The 23,630-nt window shown below is 41.4% G+C and overlaps 1 protein-coding gene across 3 annotated transcripts in view; it reads right to left on the bottom strand.

Moving 5' to 3' along the window:
• Positions 1-23,630, bottom strand: part of Fmn1 (formin 1) — a 371,650-nt gene that overhangs the window by 66,697 nt on the left and 281,323 nt on the right. For all 3 annotated transcript variants that reach the window (XM_029474561.1, XM_021149455.2, XM_021149458.2), the window contains one exon: positions 9,267-9,359. In XM_029474561.1, the coding sequence (XP_029330421.1) occupies positions 9,267-9,359 (93 nt within the window). The remainder of the gene's footprint in view (positions 1-9,266; positions 9,360-23,630) is intronic.

Here is a 23,630-nt window from a genome sequence, read left to right as displayed (position 1 = left end):
TAACCAAAATAATCAAGAAAAAGAGGCTGTCAACTTGAGGAGTAGAGGGTATATGGGAGAGGTTGAAGGGGAGAGAGAGTAGGGGAGAGGTGATATAATTATATTGTAACCTAAAAGTTTTTAAATTGTAAATTTAAAACCCTGAAATGAAAAACAAAGAAACAAAACAAAAGAAAAAATTCCTCATAGTTGTTGAGAATCCAAAGAGGAAGTGGTGGCTGGGCCAACGATTGCTTGGTGTAATTTATCAGAAAAACAATGATTATGCAAGATGCAGAGCCGAATACTGATTCCCCAACTAAGTAAATATTCATCACCCAGTCCCCCTTTTAGAATCACCACTGATATGTTTTTGCTACTGTTAGGAAGATAGATTTTTTTTTTTTTTAAATTGGGATTTCCAGAAAGGACTGCCTAAGACTAAGCTATTATTGTAAGTTATATAGAAAGTCTATTCTGGTTTTTTTCTGTTTCATTTGGTGAGATTCAGAATGTTTCTTTTACCCACAAAAGTCTTGGCACAAAGAGAAAATGAGTTATTACTATGGCATGGAATAACTCTGGGGATGAGGCCATACTGACGTAAAGCAAGTTACCAAACCCCTCAGACTCAGTTTCCTTGGCTGGAACATGAGAGATGACAAAAGCAGGCTCAACAGATGGCTGCAATGTTGCAGTGAAGCAATACACTTCAGCTGTCAAGCTACACATCGCACTACTACTCCGCACCAAAGCCTAAACCTCCCACGGAGGCTGCCAGCAGGAGACAGCCATGTTCTAAATCTAACATTTGCCTCATCGCTGTATGATGGTTTATTCTGCTGCTTCACGTGCATGTGCTATCCCTGTTTATTCTTCTTGGTGACACTGTTTAGTAATGTGACATTCACATTTTCACAGGCATTTATAAATCAAAGCAGAGATTTGGGGACATGAAGTCATAAGGTCAGGGCTCAGTACAAGGTCTTCTCACTTGAAATCCAGTGACCCCTCCACTTCATTCAACACACACACACACACACACACGCACACACACACACACCTTTATAGTGCCTGCAGTTAACAATAGTACACTGCAAACCTAGGTCTCAATGCCTCTCACAGAATAATGTGAAATTGAAGTATATGAGTATGAAGATGCATTATTTTTAAAAGAAATAACTGCATTAAAAATTTTAACTTAAAAGTGTATATACTGTCGTGACAGGAAAAGCAAATTAGGAGATTGTAGCTGAATATAATTATTACAACTTCGTAGTTTAATCAAACCCGGTCCCAGGGAAATAGAACTTAATGTCCTGATAGTTTTCCCTAAAGAAACCAGTGACCTATGGAGAGGGAATATCCACAGTGGATATGAAAGTGGATACACAGAAAGAGAGGCCCAACTGGCTTCTCCCCAACTCCTACTTCATCCGGAAGAAGTGAGGGCAATCACCACAGGACTTTGAATTCTCCTACAAAGAAAGGAAATGGAGAGATACTCAACACTTCCACCATGAGCTGGATCTTAGCAGTTCCTGAATGTTTACATGACTCAAGGCCTTGCTCAAGTCTGTAAAAATGAATTTATGTTTTAGTCCTTGTTCCAACAGAGCAATGAAAGTGTCCAGTCTCCCATACTTGGAGGGGTGGAGGCATGGGTACATGTGACCCTGTATGTCAAATTTCTGTGCCATCTCGGGACATCTTGGAATGATTAGCAGGAGTAACTTGATGTTTGTCCAAACTATACCACCATCCACCATCTCTCATTTGTGGGGAGTTCTGGGAAACTATTTAAAGTTAGAGGAAGAAGACTGTCTTTCAATAATTAGAGTTAAGGAGCCAGGGATAATCCCTAATACAGAGGTGGAAGCAGGAGGATCAGGAGTTCAAGGTAATTCTTGGCTATATAGATAGTTTGAGGCTAGCCTGTGCTACAATGAGGCCCTGTTTTATTTTAAAGAAGATGGAGGAGGAGGAGGAGGAACAATGAGGAGAAAGAAGGAGGAGGAGGAGGAGAACAACACAGGATTAGAGTATTCTTTTTCTTTTCTTCCTTCCTTTCTTTGTCTCCTCCTCCTCCTTTTGAAGATAGGATTTCATTATATGACCCTAGCGGTTCTGCAACTCATTGTGTAGACCAGGCTGGCCTCATACTCACAGAGTTTTGCCTACTTCTGCCTCCTGAGTGCAGGGATTAAAGGTTGCTCCACTCTGCTCGGCAAATTAGATTTAAGGCTTGAAAGGCAAATCTCTATGTAATAGGTCGTCAGATTCTGATAGTAGTGTTAAGACATAAAAAAATGATGATATTTGGTCTTCCTTTGTGGTTAGGCATGAAAGATACTGTATGTTAGGGTAATTTAGGACACAAATCCCTCATCTTGTCCTGGAATGAGCATATATATTCCAATGCACTCCTGTAAAAGAAAGTGAAGGAGCTAGCTAGAAATAAAGAACCAGGCTTGGTAACAGGGAAGAAAAGGTAAGAGGTAAACTACTGTGGCAATTAATAATGACTGTCACCTTGACAGGGTCTGGAAACACTGAACAGACCATCCTCTCTGGCGCATCTGTAGTGGAGTATGCAGATTAGGTGAAGTGAGGTGGGGAGACCCACCCTAATCATTCCCACAGCGTCATCCCCGCATCAGCTTGGCACATCTTCCTTCTAGAAGCACACACTGGACTTTAGTGGATGCTGCTATTTGATAAACTGAACTCCAAATGGACTGTAACAAAAGCAATGAGTTAGAATGACATCTCACTACAGAGCCAAGAGAGTCTGCCTTCAAACCTTGGTAATTTGATAATCTATTGCATAGAAAATGAAATGTCAGTGTAATTTACCTTACACATCTTCTATCTTAAGAGTGGAATATTTTCCTACATTTTATGAACAGTTTCTACAGCTTTGCTAATTACGTGTTTTTTCCTTCATTTTTCAATGCCTGGGAACTCTTTTATTGTAGGTACATTTGAATTTTGTCTATGGTAAAAGCTACAAATTTGGGGCTAGTGCGATTTTTTGTTATAGTGAGTAAGTATACATTATTTAATGCTTTTTTAAGCTTTTTAAATGAAGAGTGGTTAGTGAATTTTGTAATATACCATTTACAACCTAACCCTAAGCAATAATCACATGACTGTTCCTCTTCTATCTGTTGACAGGGATAGAAACTATACTTTGATTTCTAGGTATCTAATTATCTTCATATTCTGGGAACTATTTCTATTTGGTCATGGAATAGTAGCTTATATAAAATTTAATAACTAACTATGGTGAAGTTTGTCTATAAACTTCTTTTTTACCCCAGATACATTTAAAACATTTAGACACTTTTGTTTTTACAACTGAATATTGATGAAAAAATAAAAAGAGAACTAGAGTTACTGAAAGCCAAGTGGAGGCTTGGCTTTTACAGAAACAGTGAACTAAAGATACTAAGGTGGGGAGAAGGTGGTGTAAGTAAGGTGCGAGGAGTGGAAAGATGAGGTAAGAAGTAGGAAGACCTGAGAGAAAGAGGAAGAAAGAATCTTCTTGGGGGGGGATATAAATGAGATCTCTGAATAATGTGTGTTAGAGAGAGAAAGGGGGGAGAGGGAGAGGGAGGGGGAAGGGGAGAGGAGACTGCTTGTGGACGTTGTACATCGTGGTGCGCACTAGGCTCCGCACCACGATGTACAACGTCCACAAGCAGCTTGGGAGAGGAAAAAGGGAAGGGAGAGGGAGAGGGAGAGGGAGAGGGAGAGGGAGAGAAAGGGAGAGAGAGGGAATGAGGGGATAAGGGAAGGGAGATGGAGAGGGAGAGGGAGGGGGAGAGGGAGAGGGAGAGGGAGAGGGAACCTGCTGTGCCATCTAATTGGTTCAAAAACCTTACATTAGTAAATAAAAAGATCCACACTAAGCTTTTCAGATGAGAGCCTGATGAGGAAGCCCCCACTAAGGTAGCTCTTTCTACTTTCCAAAGGCTCAAGGCACATAACATGGTTTTGCTGTCTGATGACACCTGAAGCCAGCCTTCTTGAGTTGTATAGAGACTCAGCAGTACACACCCTGGCCCAGGAGTGACATACATTGGTCCAGTCCCTCTCTCTTCCTCCATGTGCTGAGTTAAGATTCCTTTCTTTCAGAGGCCACACTCCAGGTCACATGGTTTTTCTCACAACCACGGAAGATGGCCAATCAGTTTTACTTCCATGGTCTTGAGGTCGCAATGACGAGGCTGACAGTAGTTTGCTGTTGTTCTATTATGAGGTTCAGTTACGGCCCTTGTCAATGTTATGTGACTTAAAGATTATTACAAAATAATTTAGATATATATATATCCAACAAAGAGATTTTTATAGGGAAGGGGTCTAACCAGCGCTGAGAATTATAGGCTGAAAATATCTCTTGCCAGATTCTACCAGGATTCTCTGATTCTGAAAGGATTTAAGCAAGAAAGCCACAGAGGGAAAATACATACCCTCTAGGACTTCACCCGGTTCCAGGCCTTTGTTCACAAATCAACAGACAGTGATAACGATGTATTGTAGGTCAGGCTGAGGCTGTGTTACAGGCTTAGAGAAAGTACAAAGCAAATAGGGTCCGACAGCCATAGTCTCAGCTGTTGTGGGATATTTACCCATTTGTGTATTGGAACTGTCTGCGTTCAGTGTGAGGAATCAGACTTACTGCTTTTTGTTTAACTTGGTAAAATTTTGTTAAACTTGGTAAAATTATTGGGGTTTTTATAATATTTAGTAGTAGTAGCAGCAGCAGCAGTAACAGCAGCAGCAATATTTTACAGAAAATTTTCTTGACACTGAAAAAAAAATTATCTTATCTGGCCAAATAACCACACAGGAAGCAGAGCTAGAGTTATTCATTCAGAGTCAGGTTGAAATTTATCACCATCCACGGGTAACTGAATGTGAGATAAGACCAAGCGTGGGAGGTGCTGGAATTAGGACCAGTTTTAGTTACAGCCTTCCCTGCCGAAGCTATAAATACAAATGGCCAATTTAACAGCAAGGAAAGACCACCTATAAGATCTAGACCTAGGATCTAATCAGTTGCTTTGTGGCTTCTTTCAATTATAGGATCCCTGCTATGTTTATGGGGACTTTTAATGTGAGCATCATGGTTTCGAAGGCCATATCGTTATTGGCCATGTTTGATCTGAGGGTGGGAAAGTGGGAGCTCAAACAAGACACACAAATGGCTGCACAGGATTGCTTAGACCTGCACTGTAAATTGGCATCCACCAGAGCCTACTGTGGAAGAGGAGGGGAAAGTGTAGACGCCACGGGGATTGAAACCCAGAAAAGTACCATTAAAAGTTCTTTGTGTTCAGCTCAGGAAATGAAAATTAGTTGAGAGTAAGTCCCGTGGCTTTGTCAACATTATTTAAGAGTGTTCTGAGAAAGGAAGGATGATCAGGACAAACACATCATCTCATTCCAGTGTGGCAACAGGATGTGACTTACAAATGGAAAATTACGAGAGCTAAATTGCTGCTTATATACAAATAATTCTAGTCATGAATCAACCGAGTCACAATGCATGTGACTTCTCAGGCTTAAAAAAAACCCAAAACATCCAAACCCTAACTACTTAGTATTTTCTGAGTGAGAAGACCCCTCACAGAAAACTAGCTTTCCTGCTCAACGCTCCACACAGGCTCTGTCACAGCATGCTTTTTCAACTTCCAATAAGACCCTACACTCAGCTGCTCTGAGGAATCTCTTTATTCTACATCTTGCCTTTGGACTGACACATTCACCCATATGTCTTAAACTGCCACCTTTTCGGGACTGTTTGCACCACAGATAGCTAAGGGTAACTTGTAAACGTCTTAAAACATAAAGAGAATTTTTTTATTTCCTTTGTAGCTTAGTCACAGATCTCTTGAGTGTAAATGCTTTAGAAGCTATAGCATCATTGTTGTAGCATCACGAAGCTCTCTCGTACAAGCACAGCATCTCTACCTGTGTGTCAGGTACACATCAAAGGTATCATGTCCAAAGTTTATGTCACTGTCTTCCTTCCACCCCCACTGTTTTAACTCAGGTTCTTTATGAGCCTTTTACTCCTTCAATTAACTTTATATCATTGATAATTATGATACATTTTTAAGAACAAAAGAAAGAGTGGTCCCCTAACATCCCTTCACCAAACAAGACACCCAGCCCAGCCTGCACCTGCCATTCCTGGACACGACAGTTTTCACTATTGTCTGTTGTCTATAACATGAAGCAGGTTCTTCTTCAAGTCCCGTGGCGATACTTTTCTCCTTACAAGTCTTGCATTTTTCACATAAAGCCTACAATCTGGTCACACCTAATCTTATGCATTCCCCAAACACTGCACATCTACTATTGTTACAGGTTTGCAGTGTTCCCTCTGCCTGGAATGCATTTCCTAACCTGTCTGAGAAGAATTCCTCTTGCCCAAGTTTACCATCATATTGGGCCTATTACATATCATATCAACTCCAGGACTGTTGGAGAGTTCACATTTCAGCATTTATGATATCCAGGTATATTTTATGAGCTCTATCTACATCAAGGCTGGGTTAGCAGTAGTATTTTCCTTAGGAGCACATGTAATAGTGGTACTGTTTATGAAAATGTGGAATCAGATAAATGTTATACTTAACTTGCATGAAAATCACCATAAAATGTGATTATCCAAGGTCAATAACCCATATTTGTGGTGGGCAGAGAATTTTACATTTCCTATTAGTCAGAGAAACAGCTACTCTTTAAAAAAATGTAGTACTGTCTTCTGCCCATGTTCACTTCATGATGCGCTGCCTAACACAGCCCATGGACAATGGAGTCCACGGTTAACAGAACCAAGAGACCTTGAATTACACTTCTGAAACTCTGACCCAAAGTAAGTCTTTTCTATTTTTCAAAGGAACTACTCTTTATTGCCCTGACAGTAATCAAGAGATGTTCCCGTTTGTGTACTCTGCAAGTTAGCAAAGCTACAGGTTCAAAACCATATGAGGATAGCATTACCTGTCATATAGTTCTTAGTTATACACCACTAAACGACAGAACCACGGTCTCATTTGGCACCGTCACAGTGTTTTTCACATACAACAGGGAACTTGCACATATGAGCACATATAGAGTGTGACAACATGCATAAGATCTGTATGAGATCAAGCCAGATGAAATCCTAGAATGAGGGTTGGGGTGGGCATGAAATCCCATTGATAGCTGAGGAGTTATTTGCATTTGATAGCTCCTGGGACAGAAGAGTCAGTTTTCTTTAATGGTGTAATGTAGTATGGCAGGCCCCACTCCCAAATATAACTGCACCCAAGGGGTTTTTTAAGAAAGAAGAAAATTCAAAAGTTACATAGGAAAGTGAGGGTGACGAGAATGGATCTCTGTGATGCTAGGGTCAGGGTCCATATGATCAAAATACTAAAAAAAAAAAAAGAATTTCTCACGAACTACTTTAGGGCTTCCTTCCTTGAGCTGAGAAACCTAGTACATTTTCCAAGTTTGAAAGGTTCTCAAGGTTCTATCCTATTCAAATGTAGCTCTTTTCATCAAAAGAATAGGATTTTCCTTCTTTCTTTATTTCTTTCCTTTTTTTGGGGGGGGGGGGGGAACAGGGTTTCTCTGTATAGTCCTGGCTGTCCTGGAACTCTGTAGACCAGGCTGGCCTAGAACTCATAAATATGCCTGCCTCTGCATCCCAAGTGCTGGAATTAAAGGCATGTGCCACCATCACCCGGCTCATAATAGAATTTTCAATGTATCAAGATACTGGCTCTTTTAAAGACAGAATTTAAGCCCATTAAGATATGCAGGCAGATAAAACTCCAGTGTGTGTGTGTGTGTGTGTGTGTGTGTGTGTGTGTGTGTGTGTGTGCATGTGCACATGCACGCACATTTTGAAAATTTCCAGCTATTGAATAATAGAAAATTTAAAAAGTATAGGACATAAGCCATATATGTACCTCATTTCAAATTCAGCTTGCATGTGTGAGAAGAAACAGTCATAAATTAGAGGTAACAAATACAGTATCTGCTGGCTATGGAACTTTCACCAGGATATGTATGTATGGTATAGCCCATAAAGCAACAAATTTACCTTGATGAATTACATTTTAAAAAACCCTACCTATTCACAGTCACATAGTACAAAATGTTTGTGTCATTGTTTGCTCTCTAGATGGTACTGTGCCTGACCCATTATTCCCATCAAACATGAGGTTGAACAAGACCAACTCTGCCTTCTGCTTCATGAAAACAAGGTCTTGTAGAGAGGAAAGAACAGAGATCTCTGCAGAGAGAGAGCAGCTGCCATGGAGCTCCTGTGACTCATAGACTGAGAATTTCTCTGCTAATTTCCAAGGTGGCTTGGCCATACTTTGTCAATTGACCCAACTTAGCAGCCTTTTGGTGGTGTAGTATCATGTGGCCTTATTTGGTAATGGGAACAGCATGCTAAAATTTCCCCAGCAATCCCCGCATGCATTTCCCCTGACTTTCTATTAAAGAAGAAAGCTTCCTTCAAAAACCCCATATTCAGTTTTCTTTTGAATCTTAAATTAATTTGGGGAAATTAAAATAGGAAATAATACATAGAAGCAGTGCATTTTCACGTTCACTAACCCCAACCAATAAAAGTGTCTTAGTTGTCCCCAAAATATGGAGCACGGTACAGAACCTGCAAAGGTTTCTAAGTAAATGTTGGATCTTCTGGTACCCCAAGGAACCAATGGGTGCCAAGCAGTGGGGTGATGCCACTCACTGGGCCCCAGTTTGCCCCTCTGTAAAGGAATGAAAAAAAGCAACACAACAAACAATACCGAATTTCAAATTTCCAAGTTGCCATGCTCGTCAGACCAGGAATATAATCCCCATTGACCTGTCGGGGGTGACCATCAATCTGAGCTGCAGGACTCCATAAGCCTCACATGTACACACTGTGTTCAGTTAATATGTATCAATCAAGAATGCCTACGGTCCAGAAGAAGACAGGAAGGTTTACCCTCAAAATATCTCAAAAGCAGGAATGAATGATTTAAAGGATGAAATGTTCCGACATAGAAGCTACAACTCAATCTACACTGAGGATGAAACCACCATTGGACAATGGACCATGGATTCAGCGATGTTGTCTACGGTCATTCAGGAAGTAAGTGGCAATGGGGGTCTGAGAGAGAGAGGGAGGGAGGGAGGGAGGGAGGGAAGGAGAGAGGGAGGGAGAGGGAGGGAGAGATAGATTAAGAAGAGTATCCTTGATGTGCAACTGAGAAGCCTCCTACCTTTCTTGAAGAACTCCTCCAGTTTGTCCTTGAAAGGCTGCAGGTACTCCCTTGGGGACTCCTTGCACACCAGCTTCATCTGTTGCTCACTTGCTGCAAAGAGAGGTATAGATTAGACTTAACCAAGAAGACATACTTGCTGAGGGCCTGCTTGGGCACTGTGGTTCATGGTTAACTGTACAGATTCCTTGTCATTCACAGTTTAACCAAACTCTATGAGTAAAAAGGGCACAGTCTACACCTCTCTTTGGGAACATGGATAGCGCAGTCTTTAATCTTCCTTTTAGCCATTCACAAAAAGATCTGTGACTTGTCCCAAGTAAAGTATTCTGCTCTCATGTTCCTCATAATGGGAGACAGGGGAACTTAAGGTCTGATCCCAGGGAAGGAAGGTCCCTGACCATCTTCAGTCCATACACTGAAAGAGATTTCACTCAAATTACCACAAGTGGAAACTGCCTGGAACCATGAAGTTAGAGAATCCTCATGATGCAGGCTCCAGTTCAGTTTAGGAAGCATGCTGTGTGTGCTCTTCAAACTTACCACTTAAAGCAAACAAACCAAAGGTCTATTTTCAAGGCAAATGTGCTGAGAGTCAGTGTATGTGCTGTCCCATGGAGTGGGACAGAAAACACTGGTCCCCAGCCACTATATCCACCTCTATCTCTCCTCACCCAAGCTACAAGCTCAGAGTAGAAAAGCATTAACAGCCAAACTGGCCTAGTGACTCTCAGACTTGGGACACTTAAACATACCTTAAAAAGCTTTAAAAAATAGGACACAAAAATGTAAAAATAAACCCACCTGCAGGGTTTGTTAGGGAAATAGACAAATATAAGTAGCCGGTGATGGCTAAGATTGAGGACCCCTCCCCTGACCGCTTGACCAATGAGGAAAAGGAGGGCGGGACCTGAGTTACAGGGTGATAAGTATTACTCCCAGAAAGCAATTGGATGCCCTCCATTTTGCTGGGTTGGAGTGCAACCTTTCCAGATCATAAAATAACCTCTCTCACTCTTCCTACTGACTCTCCAGCACATTCATTACAGAATGAGGGCCCTTTGACCTCAGGCCACGTACCTCCAGCTTCACTAACACATGAATACTTTCACTAGATCCACTTCAGACTGGACACCCAGAATTTATAACAAATTGCTCTTTTGATAATCAGGTTGCCTTGAACTGGATTTGGTTACACAGAAACCACAAGGGAAAGTACTCAAGGATCTGAAGGCATCTGCCATCCTATAGGTGGAACAACAATATGAACTAACCAATACCCACCCTGGAGCTCGTGTCTCTAGCTGCATATGAATCAGAAGATGGCCTAGTCGGCCATCAGTGGAAAGAGAGGCCCATTGGCTGTGCAAACTTTATATGCCTCAGTACAGGGGAACGCCAGGGCCAAGAAGTGGGAGTGGGTGGGTAGGAGAGTGGGTGGGGGAGCGTGTGGGGGACTTTTGGGATAGCATTGGAAATGTAATTGAAATAAATACCCAATAAAAAATATGAAAAAAAAGAAAAGTGGTTAACTCAGGAAAAAAAAATATCTTTCAATGTTTTCTATATACTTCTGGCCAGTAGCTTCAACTATTGGTAATGGCTGGAAATTACTTGTCTAAGAAACCAAATTAAAGCCTTGGATTTTTATCATAAGCATATCACACTGCCGAGTATAAAAATAGAGAAACAAATAGCTGTGTAGTGTATACCTGTGAAGTGCTTGGGGGCAGATGGGACTTGAGTGTAAGGGTCAACTGAGCTATACAGAGTGCTCCAGTCTGGCCTGATACTATATGAAACCCTGTCTTAAGGGGCTGGGGGCAAAGGTAGAGAAATGTATACTTTACATCTTGGAAGAATCTATGAACCCCCCCCCCCCCCACACACACACACAAAAGGCATTTTGGAAGTGAGCAGTTGGGGAGGGACTCTTATTTACATCAGAAACATCCTACTTGGCTGTTTGGTGTTTTTTTTGTTTTTTGTTTTTTTAAACAAGCAAAGCTACTCAGTGTCCTCTGCAAATAGTCACCTGACCCTTTTTCCTTTTTCTGTTTGGGACATATTGGTCTTGCCTTGAAGTCTGGTTCAGTCTCTCAAGTGCTGATATCACAGGAGGGAGTTGACACTTTTCATTTTTAGTATTGACAACCAGATTTCTAGACTCTTCAACTATGTCGGGAGACCAGAAGATGGTGAGAACATGACTGGGGGGTCTTTTGTTGTTTCCTAACACACATTCTCAGGGTTGGGGCTACTAGATCCCAGTACAGGAGTGCCCCGCTTCAGGCTTCTACAGACACTGCTGCTTTCTAGGGCCTCTGGTTAGAGCTCTCCTAGAATGTCTACTACTACAACTGTCCAGTGCTAGTCACCAAGGTGACAAATACAAATCCTATCTTGGAACAAATGGAGAACAGTTTCCTCAAATGCAGTCAAACCTTTTCAAAATGCTTGTTTCAGCAGCTAGTGAGATGGCCCAGTGGACTAGGGCACTTGGTACCATGCCCACTGCCCTGAGTTTGATACAGGGGCTCAGATGGTGGAAGTGCAGAACCAACCCTGAAAGTTGTTCTTGGGTCTCTGCACATGCACACACATGCCCACAGAACAAATCAATATTTAAGTTGTAAAAACAAACAAAAAGCATACTTATTTGAACATCTTTACCTTTCTTTGAAAGTGTGTTTGGTCTTCTCTATAAAAAGTACTCTATAACTATTCCACTATTATCAGACTTCTCTTTCCTGGTTTCCAAGTAGGTAAACCATTTGAACAATGGTAAACAGTCCTCCTGATATCATTATTCTTTTGCTGAAACAGTGAAACAGAAATGCTTTGAGCTTGAGTGATGTCAGAGGACAGAGAAAAGAAGGAACAGGAGTAGACAGAGCTGGGATACATTCTAAAGTGGAACAAACAGATCTGGATGGCAGAGTCAGGGCAGGGCTAAAACATGAGAATGTCATAGTGGGTGGTCCCAAGTCCATCGAAAAGGGATCACTGGATCTAAAACAATTTAATTTGTATGTTCCATGTGTGTGTGCATGTTTAATGTGTATGTGCATGTGTGCATGTATAAGTGCATGTGTGTGTGTGAATGTGTGTACATGAAAGCCAAAGGTTGACATTGATTATCTTCTTCTCACTCTCCATTTTATATTTTGTCGTCACTTTCTGAACCAGTGACTTGTCAGTCATGCCCTGGGATCTGACTGTCCTTGCTTTTCTGAGCACTGGGTCTTCAGGACAGAACTGTCATGCCTGGCTTTGACATGGGTGCTCGTGAGCTGAGCTTAGGCCCCCGTACTTCTCTGGCAAGCATGTCATTGGCTGAGTCACTTCACCAGCCCCTGGCTTAGAGAATTTTTATCACCTCAGCACTGCTCATCACCTCCTCCCACAAAGCATAAGTAAGGTAGCCAAGATGATTATACCGACTGGACACAGAGGCCAGCACACAGACGGTTGGTTAAATACACTTTGAATGATTTCTGCTTTGATATTCACTTGATAATGAACTTTCAGAGTGACATGCTTTTCTCCTGATATGCAGTTATGACTCTGAAAATACACAAAGACATAACAATTTCTCACAGTATAAATCATTAATTCTTTAAATTCAAAAACCCCTCAGTGACATTCAAGCTCTACTATTTTTAGAACTATTTTTGTGAGCACAAATAGTATGTCATGTTATCAATTTAGAAATGAAAAATAATTGAAAGCATGGGTGATCTCTTCAGGGTTACCCCTCCCCCTCCCTTTCCCTCCCTCTTTCCTTCCCTCAGTGCCTCCCTCTCTATGTGCCTCCCTACCTCCCCTCTTCTCTCCCCCCCTCCCTGTCTCTCCCCCTCTCTCCCTCTTTCTCCCTCTTGCTCTCTCTCTCTCTCTCTCTCTCTCTCACTCTTTCTGTTTTCTGAGATAGGGTTTTTCTGTGTAAGAGCTCTGGCTTTCCTTACTTTGTAGACTAGGCTGGCCTTGAACTCACAGAGATTCGTCTGCCTCTACGTCCCGAGTATTGGGACTAAAGGTGTGTGCAGCCATGCCTTTCAAAGGTTACTTTTTCTAAGCAAAGTAAAAAGAGCTTGGGTCCATAGTCACTAAAGCAAGGCTTCAACTTCTGAAATGAAAAGATGGTCATTGTAGCTCTTCGTTTGTCCTAACAGTAGTGACAAATGGGGTGGCCATAAAACTGTTTATGGGCCATTACTCTGTGCTTGGACCAAGACTTCCCTGAGCTCAGGTGGGCTGTGGCTTTTTGTCTTATCTGTAAATGATGGCCCCTTTCTTCCTGAACGACATGAGATAATGCATAAAGGTAATTTTCAGAGTGTGTAGTATTAGCAAACAATTGCACTATTATGTATTATTATGATGACTTAGTAAAACTGGTCAGGAAACATTTCACAGCAGGAAGGTTACAGTGTGAGGGCTGGGGACTAAAAGCTGAAGAAGCTGGGTGCTCAATGACTTTACAGATCTCCCATTTAGAAGATGGGAGTACTGCCTCTCACGCCCTTGCTGAGATCTCACTACCTATCGTGAAAATGCACTGAAGAACGTTGGCAAATTCTCTGGAAATCTGAGAAAACTTGGGAAATTACCCTCTGTGTCTTGGAGTTCTCCGTTTTAGAAATTAGAAAGTAAAACTAGGACAAATGACAGCAGTCCCATGGGTGTGCTCAGAGGACCCCTTTGTACCCCACCAGGTTGGGACTCCCGAGCGACCTGCTGGAATTAAATGTCTCCACAGGATAAAAGGAGAAGGCTGCCCTCCAACTGCCCCTGCACAGTTGCATGTTCCGGTGGCCAGCAGCTCACACACTCCAATTTATTAACTTGGCTTACCCAAGATGCTTTCTAACAGACAAATGGGAGACCGACGACTAATTAATGATGACACTGGAGACTGCAGGGGCACAAAGAAGAGAGGTCATGGACAAATTCGTAAATACCACTCATTGTCCTACCAGAAGACTAGTTACTAGACAGTCTTGCCAGACCACCAAAGTTGCCTTAAGCACAGTCTGCCAGGACCTCCAACATTTAAAACCAAGCCTGTCTTCTTTTCTCTCTGTAAAACTTTCAACTGTAAAAGACATTAGTTTCTAAAGTTAACTACTAATAAATGGTTAGTAATAACAGCGAAATATAAACTGATGCATGATGGAATAATGGAGAACAACTGAAATCAGACTCACTTGAAGGCTAAGCAATTGTGACTTCTTGCAGTGAAAAAAATATGTTCTTGAATGTATTAAGACTTCAAATGCCAGGCATCTAAGGCCAGACTGATGGTTATCTATTTTTGGCTCATTGAGGCACTTTTAAAAAGCAAGTGTATATCAGAAGAACATAGAAGCAACTGTAATACAATTGGCCAAAATCGTATGTGTTTTGTATCGAATACATGGGAAAATGTTATTAATTATTGTGATACTGCTATATGCACTCAAGTCAGAATGTGGGGTGTCTGTGTGTGTGTGTGTCTGTGTGTGTGTGTGTGTGTGTGTGTGTGTGTACTGGGGTGGGTGTGTGTGTGTGTGACTGAGGACTGCATCCAGGACTTTGCAAAGCCAAAATACATTGTATGTAGAATTGATGCTTTCTGAATCTGGAATTCTCTTCCCTCTGCTTACCTAACTCCCATGCTCCCATGGTTCTCTGGGTGAGTTCTATTTATTCTTAAGACTTGTAAGCTCTGTCTTTTCCACAAGCTCCATGTTCAAAGGACCAGCATTGAAGATTTTCATAGGAACATATGAAGTTGTTTGCTTATAGACGTTTTTGTGTTGTATTGGTGGGTTTTAGAAATCGGAGCCAGACTGTAAAATGTATCTGATGTTTGGTGAAGGAGTTTGTTACAAAGGAATTCCCTGAATCAATACATCAACTTAGCAAATATCTGCCGGGCACTTATGATGTGCATGAAATTGGACGTGGTGCTTGGGAGATGTCAGTGAAAGAACTAGACTAATGTCTTTCCCTCATACACTGTAGGAAGTGGGTCACTGACCCTTCTTATGCAAGACATAGTAATGGCTGTATATACACATCTTTCCTATCAGAGTTAGCAGGATGCACAATATTTTCATACTTTTCACACATCAAGTAATGCATGTATGTATGGGTTTTGTTAAAAAGTGACCACTTTTAAGCTTCCTTCCCCAAAACATGTTTTTGTTAAAATAAACTTTAAAGAAAGTGTATTTAGAGATTGAAATCTAGATAACAGCTTAACCTATATACTTTTTAATGATGTTGGCTTTGACCTGAACTATTATTTCTACAGAAAGCAGATTTTGAACTAGTGTTTTCACGTGCTTATTAAAAGTCAACATAGTAGCCCTATTTTGTGGGTCTTCCATATCTTTCTCTCTCCTACTGTACCTCCCTCCCTCCTGTTCTACTTTCTTCCACAATGCTAAAGAAGGGACCCAGGGCCTTATATATATTATAGAAAAGGTCTATCACCAAGCAATATATATATATATATATATGAATATTTATATATATATGAATATTTATATATATTTGAATATATATATATGAAAAGACAATGTAAAGAGAGATTGCAACGGGATTTCTGTAAGCCAGATGATGTACTCCTAGAATAAAGCATGTGTCTCCTGTGCATGACTTTTCATAGACACATTATAAATACTTGATGGCATGGAGTAGTAACGGGTAGCGGCAGTGTCATCAGCAATCTTAGGCCACAGTAGATGGGCGAGGAGAAATCCATATGACACAGATTTGAAGGGCATTTCTTTGTCAGTATTTTTTGCCAAGTAGCCCTTCTACGGCCACATTTCCAGGTTCAAGTTAGACAGCTGTGCACCAAAGATCCAGTTGTGGACAATCTATATGTAACCAAAAATGTTTCTTTAGCTGTAGTTTGGGAATTCAGCTAGTATCATATGTAAATTATTTCTCCCAATGACTATCCATGCAAGAGCTACATCCGTTTCTAAAGTGGACAAAAAATTTGAGTGGGAAAGTGTATGTTAGGAAATAAAACAAAGGACTTAGTCACATGCAGACTGGATCAGGATGTCACATCAGGATACTGCAGATACTACTACATAAAGTTTTGTATGTAAGTGCTGCCTTATATCAGTAAACTCATAGTACCTCTATATTCAAGGCTAGATAGAACATTATATTGAATGTTCAGCTTTGGTACTCCACAAAGTAGAACTAACCCAATTATCCACCAAATGATGGATGAATAAATAAAATGCATTTCATACACGTAATGAAATATTATTTGGTCATAAAAATAATGACATGATACATACTGCAACATGGATAACTCTTTGAAAACACTATTCTAAATGAACAAACCAATGACAAAATACCACATATTGTATGATTCTACTTGAAACTGCCTAAATAAACAGTCAAATAAATGAAATAGATTAGGGATGCCTAGGGCTTGAAGAGGAAGTTGTATGTTTTGGGGGGTGGGGGGTGCTGACTAAGACATACAGTGTTTTTCTAGAGTGGTAAGAAATTCTTTTAAATCTTTCTAAAACTCATTTATGAACTCACTACTCTGCAAAAATACTAAACTTCATTGCACTGTACATATTAAATAGGTGAATTTTATTTTTCTCATAAAAATAACAAAAAAGGTAATTTAAAGTCTGATATAAGCAGAAGCTAAAATGAACTGGTAAAAGAAAAATATACTATCTGGGTTCCTTTTAGAAGGTGAATTTTAGAATCTTAAGTACAACTATGATTTTCACTATAGTTATAATATATGGATATCAGAGTGGATCAGAACTGGGAAATAACCTTGTGACATACAAATACTTGAGAAGCCAACTGTTAATCGTCTAGCTCGATGATATGGCAACATGTACTAACTAATAAAATTCTATGAAAAGTAACTGGAACTAGACAAGGGAATGGCAAGCAACACAAATACAAGCTTGTTTACATTTAAGAAGTTAATCTCCCTGAACACATTGATGCAGGAGACAACTTCCTGAACAGAGCACCAACAGTTCAGATACTAAAAGCAACAATTGACAAATGGGACCTCCCGAAACTGAAATGCTTCTGCAAGTCAAAGAACACTGTCAATAGGACAAAACACAACCTACAGTTGGGAACAGATCTTCACCAACCCTACATCTGACAGAGGGCTAATATCCAAAATTTATATATATCAAAAAACTCAAGAAATTATACACTAAGTATACTAAATCATATACTAACAGTTCAAATAACTCAATTTAAAACTGCAGCATGGAGCTAAACAGAGAATTTCCAACATAGGAATCTCAAATAGCCAATCAGCACTTAAAGAAATGTCCAATGTCCTTGATCATCAGGAAAATGCAAATCAAAACAACCCTGCGGTTCTATTTTACATCCCTCAGAATGGCTGAGATCAAACATTCAAGGGACAGCACATACTGGTGAGGATGTGAAGCAAGGGGAACACTCCTCCATTGCTAGTGAGAATGCAAACTTGTACAACCACTTTGGAAATCAATTTGGCAGTTTCTCAGAAAATTCCAGTGGGAATAGTTCTACCTCAAGACCCAGCTATACCACTCCTGCCATGCCCAACTAAACTGCAGGGACACTTGCTATGAACATAGCTATGTTTATAGTAGCTTTACAAGCCAGAAACTGGAAACAACATAGATGTCCCTCAGCTGAAGAATGGATAAAGAAAATGTGGTACATCTACACAGTAGAATACTGTTCGGCTATTAAAAATAAAGATATGAATTTTTCAAGCAAATGGATGAAACTTGAGAATATCATCCAGAGTGAGGTAACCCAGAGTCAGAAAGACACGTGTGGTATGTACTCACTTATAAGTGAATATTATCCATAAAGTGCAGGACAACCATGCTACAATCAGCAGACCCAAAGAAACTGGGTAAGAAGGAGGTCCCAAGGGAAGAAGTTCGAATCTCACTCAGAAGGGGAACTAAATAGTCATTGGAGGTGGATAAAAGAGGGAACTGGGCAGGAGTGGGAGTGAAGAAAGGACAGGGATGGCAATCAGGAATGGGGAGAGGGGGGTGGGACAGGGCTGAGAGTGAGAATAGAATTGGTGGCAGTGGGGACAGCATCTCCAAGGACAAGTTGGAGGCCTGGAACAGAGGAGGATACTGGGAGTCAATGGGGGTGACCCTAGCTGAGATTCCTACCTGAGAGAGATATAGAGACTAAAGTGGCCAGGCAGGACTTGTAGAAAAGGAAAGGAGACATCAGTCTACCCACAAAACCTTCAACTCAGAATTTGTTTTACCTACAGGATGCACAGGGATAAAGATGGAACAGAGACTGAGGGAACAGCCAACCACTGACTGGTCCAATTTGAGACCCATCCCATGTGAGAGAGCCAAATCCTGACACTATTAATGATACTATGCTATGCTTGCAGACAGGAACCTAGCATAACTGTTGCCTAAGAGGCTTCATCCAGCAGCCAATGGAGGCAGATACAGAGATCATTAGCTAAACGTCAGGCAGAGCCCAAGGAGTCTTATGGAAGAGTGGGGGATAGAAGTGAGCAAGTTGGGGGAGGGGGTTAAGGACACCATGAGAAGAGACACAAAGTCAACTAACCTGGGACCATGGGGACTAACAGAGTCTGGGACACCAACCAGGAAGCTTGTGGGAGCTGGAACTAGACCCCATCACTATCCTTTTGTAGTCAATGTACAGCTCGGATTTCATGTGGGCCACCGAACAAATGGAGCAGGAGCTGTCTTGGTCCCCTGCCATTGGATTCCCTTCCCCCTACCTGGTCTGCCTGGTTGGGCCTTAGTAGGAGAGGATGTGGCTAGTCCAGCTTGGACTAGATGCCACAGGGTGAGGTGGTACAGGAGGGGGCTCCCCTTCTCTGAGGAGAAGAGGAGAGGATAATGAGGTAGAGATTTGTAAGGGTATAACTGGGAAGAAAGAAGGGAGTGGGGATCTGATCCAGATGTAAGATGAATAAAATTTTAAAAAGTTAAAACAAAAAAAGTTGAGATGGCTTAGTGGTTTAAGAGCCCTATGCACTTGTGGAGAACCTGGGTTCAGGTCCCAGCAACAACATGGTGTCTCATAACTACCTGTAACTTGAGTTCCAGAGGATCTGACACCTTCTTCTGGCCTTTGTAGCATCCTGCCTGTATACAATTCACATAAACCCATACAAATACACACACACACACACACACACACACACAAACACACTTCAAAATTAACAACAGTCTGGCTATGATGGTATAGAATCCTGCTATTCCAGTAATCAGAAGAGGCAGAGGCAAGGAGGAATCATGAGTTCAAGGCAGCCTGGGTCCCATTCTGATAACTTCTCTCAAAATACACAAACCACCTTCCAAACAGCAACAGTAACAGCAACCTCGAATAAAGTACAGTAACAAGAAAAGACGAAAATATCAGTTTAGGAACATTATTGAAAAATATTACTCACACACACACTCTCTTCAAGATACACATCAGCAATTGTCCATTACAAAAGAATACTCCTTAAAACCTTCTTTCCTTTATTTTTGAGAAAAGATCCACTATCTAGATCAATGATTCTTAACATGTAGGTTGCAAACCCTTTTGCAGTCAAATGACTCTTTCTCGGGGATCACATATCAGATATCTGGTATATCAGATATTTATATTATAATTTGTAACAGTAGCAAATTGCAATTTGAAATAATAACAAAAATAATTTTATGGCTGGGGACTTCAGCAACATGAGGAACTATATTAAAGAGTCACAACATTAGGAAGGTTGGGAACTGCTGGCCAGATGATCCTGAACACACTACATGGTCTTCCTCAGCCTCTCAAATTGCTGGCTGTGACAGATACATTTATTTATCTTCATTTTTCATATACTTTACTGGCTGGGGAGTTATTTAATATAGCTTTGACTTTTAGTTTCTGGCTATATAAAATCTTCTAAGGCTGAGCATAGTGTCACATACCTTTAATCCCAACATTTGAGAGGCTAATCTCGGAGTTTGAGGCCAGCCTGGTTTACATATCAAACTCCAGCCAGGGAGACATAATGAAACCTTGACTCAAAAAAAAAATCCTCTGAGGACTAAAATATATAGAAATACTTTATACATTTTGGCAAATAGTACCCCAAATCAAATAGACTTTATCCATTTAATAAAGTCAAGCAATAGGAATAGTGGCTAGTCAATGTGGGATTCTGTTTGTTGTTGTTTCCAAAAACAGCTAGGCAATAACAACAGCCACACAAACTCTTTGGACAACTGAAATTTCTAATGTGTGTGTGTGTGTGTGTGTGTAGTCAAGCAATCTTACTTTTATACTCTTCTATATTCAAACTATCTTTAAAAATTGTCAACCTAACCTCAAACATTTTTGCATTTTTCTTCTTCCTTGATTTACTTTACTCATTTTCTAAGATGCTGAACACGTTTTGTGAGGTCACCAGTCCATCCCCTTTCTGCCTAGTGCAGGAGTCGGCAGTGGGATTCCATAGCACACTGCTTCTGTTTGTGTTCTCCATCCTGGGAGTTGCAACTCCCTGTTTGTTCTGCTGTCTTTGCTACCACAGCCTCCTGTCCAGTCCTGACCTCCCTGACAGCTTCTTCTTAGATCTACCATTAATTGTAGCGTTCTTTCGGATTTCTATACAAGGCTTCCTTTCTTGCCATGCTATGCCATCTCATCCCAATAAACATTTCAGTGACCATTTGTAAGAGGTGACCTTCCTTCACACACCCTGCCCATATACTTCTCCTGGTGATCTCCTAGATGCACTGATATCTATTAACCTGTTTTTACCTCCTCAACTCTTCTTCCTGTGCTCATGATTGCCTCTGATTTGTCCCAAACTGGAGGCAAGTTACAACATCTGATAACACCAGCCCCCTGTTTATATCTAACGTGGAAGCCATGCAATTTCTCAAACAGCTTACCTGGCCCTGGAGGGGCTGGCTCCTGCCCACTTCCTCTCAAATTCCTGTCATCCTTCTTCTACTTGAATTATTGTTACATATATGTATATAGATACAGATAGATCACATCTCAATACTAGATCCAAGATCTTCAATGAGTTCCTGAAACCAAGCACTCTGCCTTCCCCCCTCCACATACAAGTCAGGATAGGTGGTATGTGATATTCTAGCTTAAGGTGAGAGATGTTGCATTTCACAGGAGAGAAAGACTTTGAATCACCTTTAAGAGCTGGTTACAGACAGGCAAGGGTAAAAGGACAGGAACAAATGACTTGGACAAGGCTGGCTTCTGTGATGCCTCACAACTTCACTAAAGCCACCTGAGCACACACTGACTCCTGTGCGTGTGAGCTGTGAACAGAAATGGAAATGAGTTGTATACTGAGCTTAGAGATGGGACAGAGGAATGCTCTTGCATAAGGAGAAGGGAAACTACTGCTATTTGCCACTGTGCCACACATTAGGAATAAATACCTAACAAGACCCACATTCCTCTTATAAAACTGCAGCCTACCGACAGTGAAACAAAACAACAGAAACAAAAGTCCCATGAAATCAATACATTATATTACAGTGTGGTGTCACGGAACACTGGGTAGGGCATTCTTAAAGTATACAGGGCTAAGAAAGCTTATTCAGGAAGGACAGCTTACGAAACAGATTGAAATGCCAAGAGAGGCAATGGGAAAAGGAACGCCAGGAGTGACACTAAGGCATGTTGAGGTGGCATGGTGGTGTAGTACATCGCGAGAACTCAGAATCCTCCTCCCCTTGGATTCCTATTGACCAGAGTTTAGCTTCAAGGAAAGTGTCTATAAGAGCAGATCTCTGGCTCCAGAGATTTATCAGGTGATGTGCTGGGGCGGGTGGTTCCAGAGTCCACAAAGAGGAAAGGACATCAGAAGGCATCATAAACTTAGAGGGCTTAGAGTTTTCTTTAAACAAGTCGGGAAACAGCTCACTGTGAAGATACTTGACTGGAGTTTTTTTGTTTGTTTGTTTTTCGAGACAGGGTTTCTCTGTATAGCCCTGGCTGTCCTAGAACTCACTCTGCAGACCAGGCTGGCCTCAAACTCAGAAATCCACCTGCCTCTGCCTCCCGAGTGCTGGGATTAAAGGCATGCACCACTATGCCCGGCTCGACTGGAGATTTTAATTGAAGTAAAGAAGCAGGCCATGAACGAGCTTGAGAGTGGGAATGCAGGGCATTACTCAGGACATGTTAAGCTTGAAATGTTAACTAGATGCTCATGCTGTATATAAAAGCATGCACTCGAGGACACATGACTGAGACAGAAATACACCAGGGAGTCATTGACATAAAATTGGTATTTAAAGCCACAGCAATAGATGAGTTGCCAAGGAGGGACCGTAGCCAGAGAAGAGAGGGCTTCAGCACACAGCCTGGGGCATGCAGACACTGCGGGAGAGGCCATCGGGGAGGAAAAATGAGAACCGAGGAATGCAGACTTATCCAATGCAAGATGAAAGCAGTACAGCAGGAAGGGCAAAGCATACACCAGCCCTATACAGTTCTGTCCATCAAAGAAAATGGACAGGGAGGTGACTGGTGAATCTGCCGCCATGGGAGTCACTGACAATGTCACAATGTTCACTGCTAAGTGGGGGTGGGGAGTGGTATGCTGAGATGGAGGCAGGTAGGCTAGGCAGAGACCCACCCTGTAGCCATGTATGTATAGTTAAGTTTCAATATGTGTATGAAATTAAGATGGAGAAAGAATAGCTAAAGCACAGGTGGGCCAAGGAGAGTTTGTTTTCAGGTGACACGAAAAACCTGCCATAGGCCATATGCTTGAACATATGCCTTCAGCTAGCGGTGCTGTTTTGGAAGGCTGTGGAACAGTAAGGAGGTAGCTCTCTGCTGGAAGAGAGAGTTGACTGGGAGAAGAACTTGAGGGCCTGTGTCTAGACCCAGTTCCTGTCCACTATCTGCTTCCTGATTGACCATGAAATGTAAACAGCCAAAGTTGGGATTTTTGTGGCCCATGGTAGGCTATATCCACCTGGAACTGTAAAGCCAAAAGAAATTCTTTCTTGATAGGGACTTCATCAAATTAGATCAGAGAGCACTAGGAAGATGGAACAATGGGTAAAAGTCTTGCTATGCAACCATGGAGACCTGAGGGATGAAGGGGGCTAGTGACTACTCAGTCTATCTGAAACAAACAAGCTCAAGGTTCAGTGAGAGACCTTGCCTCAAGAAAAAGCAAAACAATGGTTGAGGAAGATGTAAAGTCAACCTCTGGCCTCTGCACATATTTGTACACACACACACAAACACACACACACACATACACACACACACACACACACACACACACACACACACACACACCAGATCAGTTTCTAGTTGCCTGAGATG

Source organism: Mus caroli, chromosome 2 (genome assembly GCF_900094665.2).
Source record: "Mus caroli chromosome 2, CAROLI_EIJ_v1.1, whole genome shotgun sequence".
NCBI lineage: Eukaryota > Metazoa > Chordata > Mammalia > Rodentia > Muridae > Mus > Mus caroli.
The sequence above is the reverse complement of the archived record's forward strand: the minus strand, read 5'-3'. Positions and strand labels throughout refer to the sequence as shown.